The 22,757-nt window shown below is 35.3% G+C and overlaps 1 protein-coding gene across 8 annotated transcripts in view; it reads left to right on the forward strand.

The window, feature by feature from the left end:
• Positions 1 to 22,757, forward strand: part of EHBP1 (EH domain binding protein 1) — a 355,442-nt gene that overhangs the window by 285,680 nt on the left and 47,005 nt on the right. For 3 of the 8 annotated variants that reach the window (XM_027555607.1, XM_027555605.1, XM_027555603.1), the window contains 3 exons: positions 8,467 to 8,614; positions 17,563 to 17,670; positions 20,746 to 20,870. In XM_027555607.1, coding sequence (XP_027411408.1) covers positions 8,467 to 8,614; positions 17,563 to 17,670; positions 20,746 to 20,870 — 381 coding nt within the window. The remainder of the gene's footprint in view (positions 1 to 8,466; positions 8,615 to 17,562; positions 17,671 to 20,745; positions 20,871 to 22,757) is intronic. The other 5 variants (XM_027555611.1, XM_027555609.1, XM_027555610.1 and 2 more) reach the window with 3 other exon arrangements.

Consider the following 22,757-nt stretch of genomic DNA (forward strand, 5'->3'; position numbering starts at 1 on the left):
CATCATTTTTTGGCTAAAGTAATGTCAGTCAGTGACATTTGCGGCAAGTATCAAAAGGACCCCCCATGGCAGCCATTTTTATTTGATTCTTAAGATCCAAAGGCTGCTGAAAGAACAATTGAATAAAGTTGAGGATTGGAGAAGCTTGATTTTCTTGTTCTCTGTGAAATGAAACTGTGGTCTTTTTCTTCCTCTTCCCCTTGAAAGCAAAAGTCTGCTAGGGGGTTGTAGCTGTGTCAAAGCCGCTGGGATGCCACTGCTGATCACTTTAATTACTACGACTAAGGAGGATAAAATTAAAAGTAGCACCATTGAAGCAGTAGAAGAAAGCTTGCCTAGATGTCGGTGAACTGTGAAATATAAAAATTGCATACCAGTACGTTTTTATGGAAAGGAAACAAGGAATTACATTACTTATTCTTGAAGAGTTTGTCCTTAAATTGTCAAGTTTTACTAGTGCGTCTATCTATGGCAGATTGTAGACCATTTTAGAACGATAAGGAAAATAGTATCTTGAAGACATGCTGTGAAAATATTTTTTCAGTTTATGTCCAAAGTGGTTAGTTATGATCCATCTTCTATATTTGAATATTTAAATCCGTTGTGTTGAAATACAAGCTTTTTGTACCATAACAGGACTTTAGCCTTATTCTGAAGATGTTAGGTAAGAGGAAAGTGGAGCTTAAATGTACCACATTCAGTACTTTTCTGAAGGCTTATAATTTAAGGTCAAGAATGTAAGTTTTAAATGAATATAAATAAGTTAATTTCTCTTTACTGCTACTGTTTTCAGTAGCACAAAGGAGCATTTAACCTTATTTGTATAGCCCAAAAATAAGTAAAAAACTGTTGTTGTTTTTTAATCACAACAGCAATAGGGCTTGAGACAAATTTTCTGAACACCAATAATGTAATAGACAGGACCAACCCTTTGAAATCAGACAGACACTGATTTTAATTCTTACTGTGCCATTTACAAGATGTATGACCTTGGGCAGTATATTTAAGTGCAATTCCATTTCTGTGAAACCGGAGTGACATTGGTTACCTCAGAGTGGTGAATGGTAAATGAGACAACACCTGTGAACACACTGCACAGACACACAGCCAGTATTTACTCAAAAATACAGCTTCCCTCTAAAGAGTGCATCCATCTTACAAAAGCTCAAATGTCCTATATAAATCAGTCTAACTCTCTTAATAATACTGTACAGAAAAAGGTAAATGCCATCAGACCCATTCTTAAAAAAATAGGAAACTGCTTCAATTTATTTAAGTTTATTTAGGCAGATAAATGAAAGATAAGTTTCCTATGTATTGAATTTTCAAATGTAATTTTTAATGACAGCAGTCTTCTAAGGTACTTACATTGCATCCCATTGAAAAGATTCCTTTATTTTTTTCAGCAGATTTGGTAAACAGATGACTTATTTACAGCTATGAGTCACTGTCTTCCTTTGAATGCAGAAAGGTGAAAACAGATAACACATTTCTGTATTTGAATAGTTTTAGGCAAACCATCATTGTCAGAAATACTCAAATCTACAAACATACAAAAATAACAAAATAATCATCATCCTTACTCTCTGATCATTTTATTCCTTTGACATAAACAATATGTTTCTTTTAAGTAAAAGATACAAAGATTTGGTACTATCTGTTCTTTAAATAATAATGTAAAAACTGACTTTTAATGAAGTTTATATGTAAAAATTAAGATGAAATAGTTTTATATATAAGGAATCTGGAAATTAGTAATACTATCAGTTAAATTGGTTGCATAATCAATTGCTGTAATTACAAGGTTTTCCTTGTGACCTTAACAATTAACTTCTATTTTCTCAGTTGGCTCTTTGTCTTAAGAGAACTTAATGGGTGAGAAAACAAACAGCACCGATATGCCATCCCACTGGAGAGCTCTAGGCCCAAGCAAAATTGTCTCTGTGGTGTTAGGACATTAGTAGAAAAGTAAATCAAGGCAATCTGATAGGGAACTAGAATTCTGTCAATCAGGCTCAAGATTTTGTGCTGTGTCCATAAACTTTGTTTACTGTAGGGTTTTATGAGTTGTAACCTGCCCTTGCAGTGTGTTAATGAGACTAAATCTTGCTACTTGAGAATTGAATTACAGCACACCTCTGGGCTAATGGTTATAAACAGAAAGTCCCATTAGGGCTGCATTCTGATTTGTTCATTTGCATTTTTTTCTATTGTATGGAGAACAATGACAGGTAAATAGTCACAAACAAACAATTTACATGGAAATTGATAAAGTGTCCCTAATTAGTATTTAGAGTTGGTTTTATTAATGATTGTCTGCTTTAAATTGCACTCTTGGTAAGATCTCAGAAACATTTGCAGATGGGAGTATTACTGGGGGAGGAGGAGAAAATGGTAGGTGATAAGAAAAAGCTAGGTTCTCATTTCATATTCATAAAGGTAGAATCATTTATTTCATTTTTATGCAGTTAAGATGACCCAAGACCACTTCATCTTAGTCTGAATCACCAAATTCCAACTCTGCAAGAAGTTATTACTCATGCGGTGAAATTCACTGAAACCTAGTTGCCTGAGGCATATCAAATAATGGTTTTTATTAGTGCTCTTAACTTCTCTTAAATTTGAAAGATGAAAGTTTAGTAAAAAGCTCAATTTTCCTCAGTTGGTCATGTAATTTGGTACTTTTGGGGATCAAATAGTTCGGAGGTTAAGACCAGGGCCCTGTAGTCAAACAGACCAGGATTGGACTCTGAGCTCTAACATCAGTTCTAGCTGTGAGATCTTGGAACTCTAAAACTAAATATTCTCATTGGTACAAATTGGGTTGTAAAAATTAAATGAGATCATCATACATATAAAGCACTTAGCACATAAAAGCTCAAGAAATATGAATCAGTTCAGTTCAGTTCAGTCGCTCAGTCATGTCCGACTCTTGGTGACCCCATGAACGGCAGCACGCCAGGCCTCCCTGTCCATCACCAACTCCCGGAGTCCACCCAAACCCATGTCCATCGAGTCGGTGATGCCATCCAACCATCTCATCCTCTGTCATCCCCTTTTCCTCCTGCCCTGAATCTTTCCCAGCATCAGGGTCTTTTCCAGTGAGTCAGCTCTTTTCATCAGGTGGCCAAAGTGCTGGAGTTTCGTCTTCAACATCAGGCCCTCTAATGAACACCCAGGACTGATCTCCTTTAGGATGGACTGGTTGGATCTCCTCACAGTCCAAGGGACTCTCAAGAGTCTTCTCCAACACTACAGTTCAAAAGCATCAATTCTTCAGCACTCAGCTTTCTTTATAGTCCAACTCTCACATCCATTCATGACCACTGGAAAAACCATAGCCTTGACTAGACGGACCTTTGTTGGCAAAGTAATGTCTCTGCTTTTTAATATGCTGTCTAGATTGATCACTGGAGAAGGCAATGGCACCCCACTCCAGTACTCTTGCCTGGAAAATCCCATGGACGGAGGAGCCTGGTAGGCTGCAGTCCATGGGGTCACTAAGAGTCGGACATGACTGAGCAACTTCACTTTCACTTTTCTCTTTCATGCATTAGAGAAGGAAATGGCAATCCACTCCAGTGTCCTTGCCTGGAGAATCCCAGGGATGGCGGAGCCTGGTGGGCTGCCATCTCTGGGGTCGCACAGAGTCGGACACGACTAAAGCGACTTAGCATAGCATAGCATAGGTTGATCATAACTTTCATTCCAAAGAGTAAACTTCTTTTAATTTCATGGCTGCAGTCACCATCTGCAGTGATTTTGGAGCCCAGAAAAATAAAGTCAGCCACTGTTTCCACTGTTTCCCCATCTATTTGCCATGAAATGATGTAGTTTTCTGAATGTTGAGCTTTAAGCCGACACCAAAATAACCATTATCAAGCCTGCCTTTCCTTTTTATTTTCTAAGTTTAGAAATACTAATAATAAACTGAGGATTTTTGTGTATTATTATTATTGCATCTTCAGTTTCACTCTACCCAGTGTATACTACTCCTCTAACTACAAATAAGTCTGCCTCTCTAAACATTAAGAAAATTACTTTCTCTTGAAGGTTAGCTCTCTAGTCTTTTGCCCCTACCACAACCATCCAACCCAGAAACCTGTCATCTCATTTCTTTCTTCCTTTCCCCCAAGACTTTTAAAAAATAACTTTTATTACAAATGTAGTGTGGTTATATTATAGAAAGTTAGACAACGAAGAGAAATTGAAGAAAACGTAAATATCACATTTCCATACCCTGATAGCTCCACCATGACAACTTTGTAAATAACCTTCTAGGTCTGCATATATATTTTGCCAAAAAGACAAAATTAAGTTATTAATATATAAACTATTTTTGCAGTTGTTGTATTTTCTCTCATTTAATACTATGATTATATTCAGATTTCTTTAATTTATTCAGCAGTGTCCTTTATAGCTGGTTTATCCAACTGGTGTCTAACCCAGGCCTATACATTGCATCTGGTCAGGTCCCTCTTATTGGTGGGGATGGTGATTGGTTAGTTGGCTTTTGTTGTGTGTTTGTTTTTATAACTCTCTCTCATTAAAATGACCAGGTCAGTTAGCCTGAATATCCTACTTCCTAGGTTTGTTTGTTTGCTTCCTTGCTCTGTCATTTACCATGTTTCTCTATCTCCTGTGTTTAAGATAAACTGGAGATTATATCTAAAGGCTTAGTAGATTCACTTTAGACATAGTGCTTGCTTCATGTGCTTCACATCAAAAAACATGTTACATATGGTTGACTCAACATTAGAGATGCTAAGATTGACCATTAGAGTAGTGGTTTCTAATCCCTGATCTAGTTCTGATCTCTCGATTTAAAATATGATTTTCCTCTTACAACCAGGAAATAATCTATATGGTATTACTTAATTAACCACATGATCTAATTATTAATGTGTAAAACAATCCCAAACATAATGGTCTAAATTACTTTTATTCTCACTAATTCTGGGGGTCAGGATTTCAGATAGGGTACAGTGTGTGTGCTTTGTCTCTGTTCCACATTGTCTGAAGTCTCAGTTGGGGTGACTTGAGCAGTTGGAAGTGACCCAAAGTGGCTAAAGGCTGATATTCTGAAGAAGCCTTTATTCACATGTCTGATACGTGAGCTCAGAAGACTCAAGACTGAACTTGGGAGTTGGGGGAGTGAAAAAAAAAAAAAGACTGAACTTGGCTGGGAATGTGAACTAGTGCACCTGCATATGGCTTGGGATTCTCACAATATGACAGTTGGGTTCCCAGAACATATAAAATGCAAGAATTTCAAGAGAACTGGGCAAAAGGGTATAGCCTTTTCTGACCCAGCCTTGGAAGTCACCTTCAACACTTCTATTTTCTGTTGATTATATACAAGTCACTTACACTAGCCCATACTCAAGGGGAAGGGAATTAAATATGTCATCTCTTGATAAGGAAATAGCAAAGTCACACTGCAAAAAGTTTATAGGATGAGAAATACTGTCATGGCCATCTTTGGAAAGTATGTAATATAAATATCCAGTTTCCCATCAAACATTTTCTTAAGAGCTTTAATAATAGTTCATAAGCCTTGCTAGAATCAATCATTCTTTTATGAGTGGCAAAGTTTCATTTTTTTTTTAATTTTACTTTTTAAGAAATTGTTAATATAGCTGGAATCATTTTATAAAGTAGAGTTTTCTGTCATCATTAACTGGGCTATTTATTAGTTGCCCTAAACTTCAGTTCCCACTGGAAAGACACGATAAGTGCTTGATTTTTTTCTCCAATTACTAATTTTGGGGAATTATCTTTTTAAAATTTATTTATTTATTTATTTGGTTATGCCATATTTCAGTTGCAGCACACTAGATGTTCAGTCTTCGTTGCAGCACTTGGGATCTTTAGTTGCAGCATGTGAACTCTTAGTTGTGGTATGTGGGATCCACTTCCCCAACCAAGGATCAAACCTGGGCCTCCTGCTTTGGGACCACAGAGTCCCAACTGCTGGACAAACAGGAAGTCTCAGGGAGTTCTATTAAAAGCATCCTCAGATGAGTTTATATATCCTTCTAAGAACTTTTTGAATGTCATAATAAATTGATGAATTTTCACTGATTCATTGTGTGATTTCATTGATTATTCAATTCATTGCAGTCATTGCATGTTTGTTTGATACTGAGTTGTTTCACTTTGCCCACTGGGAGCTTCAAGCTTGTGCTGCATTCTATACCCGCATTAATTTTGACAGCTCTCAGTTCTAGCCGTCTCAAAATTTGTGAACAGTTGCCTGGGCTTGAACTGCATCAGTCTAGTGCCTACCCCTCTCTCTAATGCTATTACCTACCAAGTTTGATTGCCCTTTTTAAACGTTCAGACTCATTAACCTCTAACATTTACTGCAGTCGATTATTCCCTTTTTCATGAAAGCCTCTTCGTCTTTGATTCTCAGGATGTATCAGTGTTACAGTTCTCATCCCCTTCCTTCTCTGTCTCCTTTTCCTATTTTTACCTAAATGTAAATGTTTTCCGTGATTTAGTTAGTAGGTTTTATTTTTCTCTACAGTACTTCTTCAGGTGATCTTGTGTATTCCTGTCACTTCGGCCGTTAGCTCTGTAGTCATAGTTTGACTTCACTCCCTAGCATCATTTTCACTTCCCAACTACTTACATCTTGACTCAAGTGTCCAACCAGCCTCTCAAATCTAGTCTATCTTACCCCAGACTTCCAGCCTTTTCCTCTTATAATTCATCTTGGTTTTTCTATTTTTAATGCCACATTTCTAGTTACCCAAGTTTAAAACTTCTGAGTCAGCTTTTTTTCTTCCCTCTACCTCTAATCAGTTACCAAGAATTGGTACAGGTACCAGTTCTAGCTCTGATATGTTTCTTACACTTGTCTCCTTCCATTCCCATTGCCACTATCCCAGTTCTGAATCTCATTATAGTTTCCTTGTCCTATTTATAAGAGCCTCCTAAGTACTCTTTCCAGTCCCTCTCTGCCAGCCTATTTTATACATTGTTGTTAACTGTACACTTCTGGTTAATCATTCCCCTTGGGGGGAAAAAAGTTACACAACAAAAGTAAACTTCTTTCTTCTGAACTCTTCTGTGCATTTTAATCACATCTCCTTATTGTGGCTGTTTTATCTTGCCCTCTGTATTATAAGCTTTGCTAGTATAAATTATAAATTTTCATGCCTGAAATTTCTATAGCAAGTACCAAGCACCAGGGTGTGTACTAAGGACCAAAGATACAAAGATAAGTCAAATCTAGCTCCTGCCTTTGAGTGGCTCAGTTCTGCTGAGAAGGAGGCATTTGTGCAGAGTTTTAACTTGATATGTAGTGTTTTAAAAAGTAATCACATGCACTACACACACACACACACACACACACACACACACACACACACACACACACACACTTTTGTAGCCACAGAGAAGAAGGAGAACTTCTTTCCACCAGCAAGGAGGACAGAAGAGTAGTCAGAGAAATTTAGTGGATTTAAAATGAATCTTGAAGAATGAGTAGGAGTTAAATAGATGAGAGAACTTTCCAGGAAGATGAAATGATATATTCATTTCAAATCCATGGATGCATGAAACTGCATGATACAAACAATTTGTATAAATAGATGTGAGGTTTTATAGAGATTGGAAGAGGTTAAGAGAAGGTAACCACAGATATGTTGGGGCCAGATTATTGCAGGCTTTGTTTTGTCATAATAATAATGCCTTATATCATATACTTTCCAGTTTACAAAGCAGTTTCACATTGATTATTTGCAATTCATAATAACCTGTTTTTAGGGAGGCAAAATCTAATTTATTTAACTCTGTCATTTTTAGTTATTTCAAATACCAAAACCCACGCTAGATTTTACTTTTTCTTTTCAGTGTGTGTCTGGGGGGAGAGTAGAAATGGGGATAGTAGTACATCAGTACCTAATTCTGATTTTAAAACTATCAGCAATAACTGAGGAACTAATGTGCTATCCTATACCTGCCATAGCCCCCTAAAAATACCGTTTTCTATATTTGATCAACATGATGTAGCAGCATTTTCTACTATCAAAAATTTCCTTTAGCCAGTGCTGTATGCCTTTACTAGAAACATGCAAGTTAAATTTTAATCTTAAGAAAAAAAAGTATTAATTGAAATTCTGTTTTCAATATTGCAACTTTTTTCCTAAAAGCTCGGTCATTTTATTAATAGTTGATCCTGCTACTTTACTTTGGTAATTATATTGCCAAACATTCTTTAAAGGCTACTTTGAATTTTTAACAGACATTTTAATACAATAATTTGTAAATGTTTTTAAAAATCTGATTCTTGGATGTCTTTTAAAAATGGTGTGACATCCAACTGATATAGAGCATCCTATTTATAATGTGGGCCAAGCACCATGCTGTAAACCAGTTACTATCATGATGATCAGATTGAAAATGAAATTGCATTTCTGTCAATTACTGAGTTGGCAACTGTTCAATATATCTTAGCAGCAAGATGAAGAGCGACGTCGGCAGCTGAGAGAGAGAGCTCGTCAGCTAATAGCAGAAGCTCGATCTGGAGTGAAGATGTCAGAACTTCCCAGCTATGGTGAAATGGCTGCAGAAAAGTTGAAAGAAAGGTCAAAGGCATCTGGAGGTGAGTTGAAGAATCTTGTATCATATTCTACAGACAACCCAGAAATCCGTGATGGACCTTTCGGGACATTTTATTCTTACTTCAAAATGTTGTGCATCAAATACATAAAGTTTCTAACCTATTCATAGTAAATCAGAAGATGACTATTGCCATTTTTCAAAATCAACTCTTTGACTTAATTTTTAACAACTCAGGAAGTACTTTGATTATGATTAAGTATGATTAGTACTCGAGAAACACCAAGAATATGATTTAGGAGAAAACTCTGACAGTCCTTAGTTTGTGATTCCCCATGATGCCTCATTAATTGTATTAGAATGAGTAAAATGCGATCAAGTCCTCAGCATCTGGATCACAAGACTTGTTAGTCTAGAGCTTTGGCTTGAGAGATTTTCACTTTGAGCCAGATCTTTGGAAAGTAGCTTTAACAATGTTTCCAGCACTATATCCTGACATGTAAGAATTTTTAATAAGTCCCATATGCATTTCTCTTAGTCTTCTTATTTGAAGAGGGTCTTTTTCAATATCTGTAGAAATTTTTCTAAGCTTGATGTTGAAACAAGGACTACATATACATATAATTAAAGGGAATTTTAATTTTACCTATCAGTGCCCAATTTCAGCACTTTTAACTTGAAACTTTTTACGTTTTTATTTTAGTAGTATACTCAAGAGGGCTTTTTTATTTCAAAGATACGTGACCTATTTATCTTCCAGAACATGCCAGGTACTTGTTCTGAGTTAATCTTAAATGTTAAGATCATTCTGGAGAGTAGGCAAGTGAGGACTCGAATAAAACCTTAGAGAACTGAAACAAAGGAAACTATTTCTAGGTCAATAAGTTTCTTCATAGTAAACGGAAACTTACTGCTGTTATTTCTAATTGATCCCTTATATTAAAATCTTACTGTTGTAGAGTGTTCCAACAAATGCCTATAGCATGTTACCTCCCATCCCCATATATTTGAAAGCTGCTTTCCCAAATAGCTATGTTTCTGTCCATCTGGTGTTCTCAGAATGTTTGTTTCTTAGTTAAGTCTTTCATCTTACCTTTTCAACTCCTATCATTCAGAATTTTTATTACAGTTTCTATATGGAGAAGGGAATGGCAACCCACTCCAGTATTCTTGCCTGGAGAATCCCATGGACAGAGGAACCTTGCAGGTTACATACAGTCCATGGGGTCGCAAGAGTCGGACACAACTGAGTCACTTTCAGTACTTCAGTAACCGCTCACAGCTACATTTATATAATGCTATTATAATTTGCTTTCATTTATTATTAGTAACAAGATGTTTCTTTGATATCATAGAAATTCCAGATACTCTAAGTAAACCTTAGATGTCTCTGCTTCCTTGTATCTCAGAATGATTAAAAAAAAAAAAAAGCCTCATATTCTTGACCCTCCAGATAGACTGTCCTAAAATTATTGATACTATCTCCATGTGACATTGTAAACCCATAGAAGAGTAAACATAAAATAGAGAGGCATCCACTGTCTCTTAATTTTTTTTTTCCTAACAGGCAGCTGATAACAATGCTAAATGAGTTGTGAACTCTAGGAAGACTAAGGATTAAAATTTTCTGATTAAGGGTATGGTGTGAGTTAGCTATGTAATTGGTCTTATCTTTATAATCCAATCCCAGTTGAGGCTAAGCCAGAACTAGACTAGATAGAGAGACTTAATCAGTGTTACAACCCCCAAAATGGGTAGCTTCCCAGCTTGGTAACTAGGGAAAGTGAAGACCTGACTTTGGCATCATTCAACAGTCCACAAAGTGAATAAAGAATAAGTGAGGATTGGATCTCTGAAACTAACAAAAAAGTACAGACTAGAAAAGGAAAAGCCAGATTAAATGAAGATGGGACAGAGTTCAACGGATGACTTATGAGAACCTGCTGAAAAGTCAAGACTCTTCCCTAAGATGACCAAGGTGATCAGGCCCATTTCTCTCATAGACCATACCATACCTTGGATGTTGGAAGTGGCCACATATCAGATGGTAGTCTGTTAATCAGACCTAAAGTTGACCTTCAAGTGGTGCAGGCCTATTTCTTGACCTCAGTGGTGGATTTTGGCCTGTCTTCATAAAGGAGTATGGATCTGACTAGGTCTGCTCGGGCATCAAAGCCTAAGCTGAAGCTTTCAAGGCCAGAATGGAATAGACCTTTAGTTCAAGGGAAAGGGTAAGATTCCTTCCTAGAATTCAACCATTCATACATACACATTTATCTATTTAGTGGTTCCAGCTGTTGTGTTGGGCCAGGATTTGGCAGAAAGGGCCCTAGGAAGGGCCAGAGTAAATTTTTACAGGCTTGCAGGCCATACGTTCTCTCTCTTAACTGCTTGGCTCTGCCCTTGTAGATTTGAACAATATGTAAATTAATGGGCATGCCTGTTATTTACTCTGAAAGCGTGGTAGGCTGAATTTTGCCCCCCGTGCTATAGTTTGCTGGCATTTACATAGCCAATTAGATATTCACTTGATTTCACAAGAGTCTAATTCCTAAATGAAAATGACCCTTTGGGGTTGATAAGTCAGGAAACACAATTAACAAATTAGCGTCCACTCTTCCACTGTCTAATGGGAATTACCAAATCTGAATAAGGAATGGTGCAAAATGAGAGAGGGATCAGCCTAGATGATGGACTAGAGAGGGAAATTTTTTGGAAGCAGTGGTCCAGAGTGACAAAGAAGAGGGAGTAGTCAAGAGCTGAAATAATAAGGTGAAAGCACAACCTGGGGGATGTGTTGAACTTGGTACTCAGACTCATTGCCTGAACCTATTTGAAATGCTTGCTTTTTTCCATTCTCAGCAGCCAGCCTCAGTGAGGAAAGGACACTTGCTAAGTTTGAGGTGAGGTGTCATGAGCCTCAGGTGTTCACAGAAAATATTTGTAAGTTATTTTAGGTCTCTGAAGCCAGGTATCCAAGCATCCCACTTGCATCCTATTTCAACCAGAAATAGCCTGATTCTTATGAAATAACAGAACCCGTCCAAGGAGCTACAGCCTCAGTTCAGTTCAGTTGCTCAGTTGTGTCCAACTCTTTGCAACCCCATGAATCGCAGCACGCCAGGCCTCCCTGTCCATCACCAACTCCTGGAGTTTACCCAAACTCATGTCCATAGAGTTGGTGATGCCATCCAGCCATCTCATCTTCTGTTGTCCCCTTCTTCTGCCTCCAATCCCTCCCAGTATCAGGGTCTTTTCCAGTGAGTCAACTCTTCACATGAGGTAGCCAAAGTATTGGAGTTTCAGCTTCAGCATTTGTCCTTCCAATGAACACCCAGGACCGATCACCTTTAGGATGGACTGCTTGGATCTCCTTGCAGTCCAAGGGACTCTCAAGAGTCTTCTCCAACACCACAGTTCAAAAGCATCAATTCTTCGATGCTCAGCTTTTTTCATAGTCCAGCTCTCACATCTATACATGACCACTGGAAAAACCATAGCCTTGACTAGACGGACCTTTGTTGGCAAAGTAATGTCTCTGCTTTTTAATATGCTATCTAGGTTGGTCATAACTTTCCTTCCAAGGAGTAAGCGTCTTTTAATTTCATGGCTGCAATCACCATCTGCAGTGATTTTGGAGCCCAAAAAATAAAGTCTGACACTGTTTCCACTACAGCCTAGCTTTTACTTTTTCGCCTCTTGAAATAATTTGAAGGCTTAGAAGAGAGTCAGGTGATATTGTGGTATTCTACATGTGTTTTTTCAATTTTTGCTTCATTTTTTAGTTGTAGACCTATAACAGCCTTTTAAACTCCTCATTTTAGGTAACAAACTTATGAGTTCATTTATTATATTGATCTTACTTGGCAAAGTACAGTTGTTTGGGGCCAAAGTGATATTTTCATTTTCAGTTATGTGGTATTGTGGTCAGAGAATATGGCCTGAATTTCTACTTTGAGAATTAAAAAGTTTTTATTTTGCCTAAACAAATGTTGCATTTTTATTAGTGGTCCATGGGCACTTGCAAGGAAGGTGTTTGTCCAGTTTGAAGATGATATTATATCTATAATTGCATGGTATATATTATATAGATTTTATATATTTATGTATACTTAAATCTCTGTATATTTTGTGTCATATCCATGATACCTATCATATCATATATATGATATTTTATGTCATATCTATTTATTTTTATTCTGTAGTTTATTGGTTTGATTTGAATTAGGTTAGAATCATTTATGGAGAAGGCAATGGCACCCCACTCCAGTACTTTTGCCTGGAAAATCCCACGGACGGAGGAGCCTGGTAGGCTGCAGTCCATGGGGTCGCTAGAGTCGGACACAACTGAGTGACTTCACTTCCACTTTTCACTTTCATGCATTGGAGAAGGAAATGGCAACCCACTCCAGTATTCTTGCTTGGAGAATCCCAGGGACGGGGAAGTCTGGTGGGCTGCAGTCTATGGGGTCGCACAGAGTTGGACACGACTGAAGCGACTTAGCAGCAGCAGCAGAATCATTTAACTTTTTTTTTTTAAGGGATCATTTAACTATTAAGCAGACATTTTTGCCCCTCTTTGATTTAGATGGAATAGTATACTTTGTTTTTGGATTTCAAATGGATAAATGAAAATTAAAAAAATTTATCTATGAGACTGTGTGCCTGCATTATCCTTATTTCAGTTATGGTAAATAGATTTGTCTAAATTTGTTCAACCAAAATAAAATCTTACAGGCCTTCAGTAATTTTTATTTTCAGCTTTCATTAATAATATATTTGTATTGTTTTCTATCATTTGTTTGATTTTTATAGGATAACTCTACAAGTTATAAATTTTACAGGGGGCCTTCAGTGAGAATTTTTAAATCATGATGCAAATAAGATATCTTATTCTGAAAATTTTTTTTTCTTCAAAGAAATAGTTTCATGTAAATGTAGGTGTTCTCTAAACTACCATTTTGTGTAAATATGTTTTTAACAGTAGCTTCAACTTCTTTTGTTTTTTAAGTGCAGATATTCTTTTTTTTTTTTTTTTACTGTTGCCTTATGTTCAGACTTTTCATTCAATTTATTTATAAATGATAAGTGTTATAAGACTGGCCTTATTTCTGTGCTATTAATCATACCATTGGGATCCCCATTTTGCTTATAGTGCTATACAGTGTCAGTTGGAATGCATTGTCTCATTCCAGTGTATGTACAATCTCTTTCTACTTTTTCCCACATACAGGCCATACTTGCAAACCACCTTCTGTTGTGTATTGTATCTCTAGTTTACTTTATGCCACGCTTACCTGCTGCTGCTGCTGCTGCTGCTGCTCCTGCTAAGTCGCTTCGGTCGTGTCCGACTCTGTGCGACCCCATAGACGGCAGCCCACCAGGCTCCCCCATCCCTGGGATTCTCCAGGCAAGAATACTGGAGTGGGTTGCCATTTCCTTCTCCAGTGCAGGAAAGTGAAAAGTGAAAGTGAAGTCGCTCAGTCGTGTCTGACTCTTAGCGACCCCGGATTGCAGCCTACCAGGCTCCTCCGTCCATGGGATTTTCCAGGCAAGAGTACTAGAGTGGGTTGCCACTGCCTTCTCCGGCCACGCTTACCTAGTGGGTTTTAAATGGGTAGCCTTAAAGATATATATAATCTTATATATATCATATATTTAATATGTAATAATTTAAGCACACACACAGACACACATGTACTTTAGTTCTGCTAAAATTCATATAGAGTATTTCGATAGGTATTAAGAAACGTGTAACAATAACTGTTGAAAAAAATTCAAGTGTTCATTGTAAAACTGAAGTCAGTGAATGGAAAGAAAGTGGAAATCTATTCTTAAGAAAACCTGATCATTAGAGGAGATCAAGTTTTACTCTTCCCCTTCCCAAATAGTAATCCTTTTATCTAAGGTTAACAATACATTTATAAACTTTTGAGTTAGCCTATTCAGCATTACTGGTGAGGGGTAATATGGGTAGAGATTTCATTTAGCCAGGAAATAAAATGAATGGCACCTGTTTAACATCACACATTATCCTGGCACTGTATAAAGGAGTAAAGACTATCCCACTGCATAACCCCAGGACCTGAAGTACCCATATCCAACCACTGTTCCAGACTTAGCTTCTCTTTATAACAATGCCATCGTTCTAGTCACTCTGTCTGGGGAGTCAGTGTTGACATCTGTCTCACTCTTCCTCTCATCAGTATCCCTCCCAACTACCCAGTACCAGTTGGTTTTCAAGTCATACCCACTCCCAATTATTTTATGATATATTAAGCTCTCCATACTACTTGCCTGAAGGTTATAACAGTCTCCAACATGGATTTCCTGCCTCCACCCTTTCTGTTCTAGAGTCCATCGTCTTACTCAGCGATCTCAAACGAAGGGGTGATGTCACATGGCTAATATATTCCTGTGTGCAATCCCTGAACCACTTTTTCTTTCATATATGAAGGTATATCAGAATGTAAGCAAGAGTAATATTTTAGGAATAATATTGGAGATACTTTAATTCATAAAAACATAAGCTTCAGTGCTTCTGTAGTAATTATACATATTTCACAACTGATTACCATAAAACACTGGTAGAAAACTGCTTATATAGACTGTTCTCAACTTAAACAACACATTGCCCATCATGTTTGACCAGCAAACCAGTGTGTTCCTCTATTCCTACCAAGTAAAATCTTTTTACCTTTTAAGTCTTACTTCCCATTATTTCACTTTAAGTATGCTTGAGCCAGATAGGACTTTACACCATTTTTTGAACATAATCTATACTTTCCTGCTCTCATGCCACTAAACCTCTTCCCTCAATTGTACTTTTTGAAATTCTGTACATTTCTGAAGACTCAATTTAAAGGTTAGGGCTTCCAAAAAATAGTTCCTTGTGCTACTGGCAAAAGAATAATCTTTTCTTTTCTATTCTATTCTTCAAAAGAATAATCTTTTGAATTTGCTCTGTATCTTATTTTTACTTCATAACACTTAACTGTCCTACATGGTATTACAGTCATTTGTATGTATAACTTTTGGTCCCTGGGTTGGGAAGATCCCCTGGAGAAGGGATAGACTACCCACTCCAGTATTCTTGGGCTTCTCTAGTGGCTCAGATGGTAAAGAATCTGCCCACAATACGGGAGACCTGTGTTCAGTCCCTCGGTTGGGAAGATCCCCTGGAGAAGGGAATGGCTACCTAGTCCAGTATTCTTGCCGGGATAATTCCAAGGACAGAGGAGCCTGGCAGGCTACAATCCATGGGGTCGCAAAGAGTTGGACATGACTGAGTGACCTTCACTTATATATAACTTTAAGGTGGAATAAATGTCTTAAAACTTGATATCTTATAAAACTTGATATCTCTTCAACATCTAGCAGTGTTTTGTAAATTGCAGTTTCAGTATACAATAGAAGTTTCTTGAATAAGTAAATGAATGAGTGTTGAATTTTGTGCTTTCACTCTAGATTAATTATGGACAGTAGAAATCAATAGAGGCTGGTTGCAGGAACAAAATACCATACTTTAAAATCTATTGATAGTAAACTCTCTGACAGGAGGAAGTGTTCTGAACACTTTCTTGGTACTCAGGAAATATTTGTTCATTCATTTCCCTTTACTACAGAATTATTTAGAGAAGAATTTTTGAGAACAATGAAGATGATGGTGCTGACTTTTATGAAATTAGTCAAATAGTTGTACTAAGCACAGTCAATTAGAAAAGCTCTCTCAACTAATTGTACTTAAATAATATAGCCAAGTATAATACCTTAATGATTTGAAAGCATTTAGCAATATTTTCCCTTGGGGGCATTTCTCATTCTTTTTCTCTCTGTTATATTCTTCTAAATGGCTTCCATTAGGAAGTCTTCAATAAATGTAAACTATTACTATTAATATTAATGCTCACAGTAAATATTTACTTGGGAAGCCCAAAATCAAACACACACTGTACAGGGAAAAGGACAAATATTGAAGGTTTAAGCCAAAGTTATAGAATTTAGAATTTCTCAATTGCAATAACCTTTGGAATATCTCATTATTAATAAAAGTTGCCCTATGAAAAATAAACTGTAGAATAGTAGGGATATTCTTCAACTCCCAGGGCTAGACAGATATTTCTCCAAAAGGTGCATTGCCTATCAGTAGCAGAATTTAAAGCTTAGCTTCTAATATACAGATCTACTGCTATGCCTTTTTAAATAGATAATATTGAAAATTACTTAACCAACTTATGATTAGGATTTAAAAAGGAAAAATATGTAATATAATTAATTATGACCTATAATACATTTTGCTAAATGTATAAAAAATAGTATAATCTACCTCATTCCCATGTACTTAATTTTGAATAATAACAGTGTTTTCCCAGCTTTATGTCTTCCACGATATACTGTCTTAATTGTTTCTGAACTTTCTTTTGCATAAAGGTACTGTCTATTCTCATCTCAATGTTTGTTCTTAATTTGTCTATAATACTTTTGCTCATATTTCATCAATAGTACAAAAGCATTTAAGTCTTCATGCAGATAATTTAAAAATAGCTACAAGTTTATAAAGAATGATTTGTTTCTTTATATATTTCTAGTAAATGATAAAATGTGAAATTTAGAAATATTATTTGGTGACTTTTTTATTTGATGACTTTTTTATTGAACCAACTTTATTTTTATTTACTGTCATTAGAAATTAGCAGGAGATTACATTTTAAAATATAGGGATTCAATGAGCTCAATAATTCAGAGACAGCATGTGGCAAATTGTCAAAATCTTTGCATCTGCTTTGATGTGACAATTCATCTTTGACATGGAAATGTAAATATAAATGTTAATCCAATAATGAAAAGTTGACTTAAAACTGATTTCTTAACTTGCTTGTCTGTGTCAGACCTGAATTTGAACTGTCATTAAAATACTGTTTTTTCTTTCCTATATAAAATAGAAATAATATACTAATAATCTACTAACATTATTGCTACATGTTCCTACAGATGAAAATGATAATGTTGAGATAAATACTAACGAGGAGATTCCTGAAGGCTTTGTTGTAGGAGGTGGAGATGAACTTACTAACTTAGAAAGTGACCTTGATACTCCCGGTAATTTCAAATTATAAATACTTTGTGTCCTGCTGCATGGCAAACTCTTCTGTTACATTTTTATTATTATCTCACCAATAATGATAGTAAATTCTTTTCGTAGTTTTATTACATCTTATGCCCTCACAAATCATTTAGCTAACTCCACCTTCCATCAATTTTATATTATTATTTTGTTTTAGGCTTAATGTTAAAATTAGCAATAATATTGAAATGGCAAATTTTTGTTTTTCTCTTATTACTAAGATTCACTTTGGTATTTTATGGGACAATTTGTAGACATTCTGTGATTGGTTCCCTTCTCAGCCTAAATATTTTGTTGTGATGTTCTAAGATCTAGATGAAGCATTGGAATGCTTCAAATAGTAATCTAAACCATGGATCAGATTTCCTGATTTGGTTTGAATTTGGTAGTCTTAGTAGGAATATTATTTTGTAAATTTTGTGCTTACTTTAAGTATTTAAATATTACTACTAATAAATTATTTTATGTGTGCTTAATGATTACAGTAAAACTCTTTGAAAACTGCTTATATAGATTACAATTAAATTAATCTCTTATTGTATATCAATAGATATCATACCAGTAATCACATTTGCGATTGAACTTCTGAGTTCTTGTATAAAATATAAAGAGATATCATACCAGTAATCACATTTGCAGTTAAACTTCTGAGTTGTTGTATAAAGTATAAAGATAATTGCTTGTGGTTTAATAGATGAGTGTTCCATATGCATTACCTTTGTAAGTTAGCAGCAGGTAGCTTTGTAAACATAAGGGGTTCCATAAATGCTTATTAAATTGAATTCTTATAGCAGTAAAATGTCTTTGGCAATTACAGGTAAGAAAGTGAAATCCCTAATGTTTATCTTCTTCTGTGAAAAGCTACAGGGAGGGAGACACTCTTTTCTTCCCAGCCATGGCATGTCCCTACAATGCTAACCTGCTTTGTTTCTTCCCTGTTTGAAATCATGCTGTTATTTCTGCAAAAAAACAGTCAACCAGAGTCTTCCTAACTATGGACAGCAGCTCCCCGCCCAAAAAATCTGTGTCTCTTGTCAGTAGTTCCTTCATGGCTTAGTATTAAATAATACTTTACTAGATACAGGGCAATATATTTATAATTATTTAAGTCCAGAAGAATGCTGATATTTAAGGAAATTTTAAAAAATTTTAACCCAAAATTAGGACTGCCTTTTACTTCTTTCAATTTAAAATACCTACTCACCCTCTCACCACAGCCACTGTCAAAGTCTTTCAGAAATTGGTATCATCTCTTTACCACTGAGGGCACCCATAAGTTCAGAATTAAAGCCTTAACATTCGATTCATGGAAGTATAAAATCAGTGACAATCAGTGGTACATATTTCCTGATTTAATAGTAGATTATGAAGACAGGAGAAATTAACCCTTTTTTGGATAAGGTAAGGAGAATTTTTTAGCTTTAGTTACAGCAACTTTGTGAGATATTTTAATGTATTTAAAGGCTGACTAATATTAAGGCTTAACAGGCTTGACTCTTTTCTTTTTAAAAACACTCTTCCTACTTTTTTGTATACCAAAAAAGAAAACACATCTCAGTCTTCCTGTTTTTGGAGTTAACTAATACATTGTTTACAGTTCTCAAGCATGCCAAGTGCTGGCATGTACATAGGACAGATTTCCAATTCAGACTATGGTTTATTTCATGGCAATAAGAAATAGGAATGAAAAAAAAGAAATAGGAATGCAAACTGGAATCTGAAAACACGTAGCATACATTATGATTTTTATCCTTGCTTTATTTTTCCCAAAATTCTTTTTTTATATCTATATAAAAGTCATAATGTTTTAATAATAAATTGTTTAATCTTTATCTTGATTTGACCATAGTTCATCAGATATTGTTTTAAAAAGAAGCCTGGCAATATAAACTGACCAATTTGCATGAAAGTAATGATAATAGCATTTATTAAGAATCTTATAATTAGAAAACTTATTAATCTTTATGAAAAATATCATTCACCAAATGGTCAGCATGTCTTTTATAATCATTTTATTAAAGAGTTGCTTTGAGTGAATTTTTTAAATGGAATTGTTTCCATTTGCTTCTGAACTATTTTATTAAAGACTAATTTACTTGCTAAAAATAATTTGAAATTATTTTTAAAGTTATAGCCATTTTTTATTTTAAATTTCTATCCATATTTTATACATTGCAAAATACAATAATCTTTATTTCTGCCCTCTAATTAGAAGTTATTTGTGAACATATACCCTATTTCAATGCTGGGTATATCTGTACACACATAAACATTGGATTCTAACAGTATATACATGACTGTCTAAGATCATGTTAAGAGCATAATATGACATTTTATGTCTAAATTTAATATACTAGAAGAATTAAAATTACAAAATAATATAATTTAGAATCAAATGCATTACCTCTTTTAAATACCCACTTTGTAATACCTTCTTTTATTGTAAACAACCTATAAAGTTGCTAATATAAATATATGCATTAAATATGGCCTGAGGTTTTAAGGTAAGCATAGCTGCTATTAACCATAGAATAACTAAATGGTCTTTAGGCATGTTGACTATATTCTTTATGGGGACTGATTTTGGGGAAAAGCACATATATATGCTAAGAGACTAGATTTTATTTATTCCCACCACAAAAAAAAAAAATGATAATTTTGAGACATGATAGAATTGTTGACTAATGCTGTGATGGTAATCATATTGCAATATATGAATGTATCAAATCAATACATTGTACACCTTAAACTTACACAATGTTATATATTAATTTTTGAAAAAGGGATATAGTCAATATCCCTAAAGACTACTTAGTTATACTATAGTTACTGTATAATAATTATAGTTACATAGTATGTAATATTGTTTATAGTAGATATATAGATGCAAAGGTCTGCATATGTTTGGTCTTATATGTTATTTCACAACTCTAATGTCCTTCTTTCTGTTTTTTAAAATATAGTAATATTTTTATGATGTCCGTTAAATTGATAGCTACACATCTAAATGTAGTTCACACAGTTATTCATAATATTTACATATTTAACAGAACAAGACACTAAGTTGGCAGACTTGAAGCTGAAGAAACTCCTGGACACTCAGCCACAGGTGGCAAATTCACTTTCCAGCACTGCTCAGAAAGCTGTTAATGAAAGTTCAGAGCAAGACATTAAGGTAAATCTTACTTAAAATATTTGACTTGGTATCTGTGTATTCGAATTCCCACTGGTACTTTATAATTCTAAAGTCAGTTTCTTACCAAATTCTCCATATTAAGATATAAGAATTTTTATGAAATAGCTGATAAATTGAATGTCAGTATGATAATCAGTATGCATATACTGTTTTTCAGAGAAACTACTACTTTAAGTTGATATGTAAGTAAAAGTAAAAGCTATTCTTGACTTCTATATGCATCTGTATTTTGCTAATGAGAATATTGTTAAGAGAATTCTAGCATATTCTGTCATCTGCAGCCTCTGACCTGTTAAGATGAATTAATATCTGAAGATGATATGTGATTGAATATAAATTTTGAAGATACTTGCATGTGCTTTGTGCCAGTATAAATCTTACCTTGTGTAAGATTTTAGCCAGAATGACACATTGTAGGATGATGATAATGATGATGATTTGTAGTATTTATATTATCCCCTCTCAAGCTGTCCCCCCTTTTCCTTGCAGTGTATCATTAATATTTCTCTAGCTTTAGGGCACTTCTAGTCTTGTATAACTTTTCACCCACCTGCGGACAGTGGGGACTGCCCTGCTGACTGAAAGGATTTCCTTTCCCTGACACAGAGATGCTTTGAAGTCCCAAAACAATGACTTTCATTGCTTTTCCCTTATACTGTCGGTTTCTATAAATTGGTGATGAAAGTGTGTGGCAGCACCAGAGGACTTTTGGTCTCTATCTTTGAACAAAAGGAAGCCTGGATCAGGTCTGATTTTTTGCGTTCAATTTAGCTTTCTGCACTGGATTTAATGCAGAATGAAGCGGGCCTAAGAATAATACAATGGATTGAAAAGGCTAACTGAATTAGTGGGTTTAGAGGAATACATTTGTAAAGTGGCAGAAGTCCCTAGTCATAAAAAGGTTTCTTAAGATGGGATTTGCTAGCTAATCACACTGATATTTTAGCATGTTGCCAGGCCTCAAAAAATTTAGCTGTGTTTGTTTATTTTGGTAAAGACTTGAGTTTTACACTATTGGGCAGTTATTATGATGCAACAGTAGAACACACACTTTTCTTACACAAATAAAAGCCATAATTGTTTCTATCCTAGCTACATAGGTAGCGTATTATAAGCATGATACTAATGTAAATATATAACTTAAAAAAATGAAATAGATATTTTCATTCTTAAGGTTTAATTATCTAAATAGATGCAGATGATTTTGCTTTCCAAAAAGCCCTTCAATGTAGTTATTTTCAAACTTATTCCAACAAAAGGTGTGCTTTAAACAGCTTGTCTTTGTATGGATCTTTTTAGTTAAGATTTTTTAAAATGATGCTTATAAAGAACATATAGTCCATCTGTTCCCTTGAAGCTTTCAGCATTGATTTGGGGTTTTATTTTTTTTAATAAAATGCAGTTTACACGTTTATAAATGAGGCATTTTGTGTTTGTGGAAAAGGATAAACTGTTACCTTCCCTTGAGGATTCTGTATCCCAGGCCTCCTTGAGGCTAGAGAATAGGCCATTGGAGGACTCCCTCATTACTGATTGTCTCAATGCAGAGGAAGGGCAAAGTCTTGGTAGCTTTTGATAACCAGTTTCAGCATTCAGCAGGCTTAGCTATTAGTCATGCATCTTAGCCTTTCCCTATTTACTTTCAAAACACTTAATAAAAATAATAAAAGATTAGGTATAAAATGAAATATTTGTTTGGTACACAGCACCTCGGTATCTGCAGCTTCCACACACTGCAGTGGTTCAGTCTTCTGGGATATTTCTTGTTGATAGAACCATTTGAATTTGTTACCAGTATTAACATAGGAAGCTCTGGAAAAGATAATTGTAGTTTCCTTAGCTGTAAAGGGCTTACTTACAAATCTG

The sequence above is a fragment of the Bos indicus x Bos taurus genome, chromosome 11 (assembly GCF_003369695.1).
Source record: "Bos indicus x Bos taurus breed Angus x Brahman F1 hybrid chromosome 11, Bos_hybrid_MaternalHap_v2.0, whole genome shotgun sequence".
NCBI classification, from domain to species: Eukaryota; Metazoa; Chordata; class Mammalia; order Artiodactyla; family Bovidae; genus Bos; species Bos indicus x Bos taurus.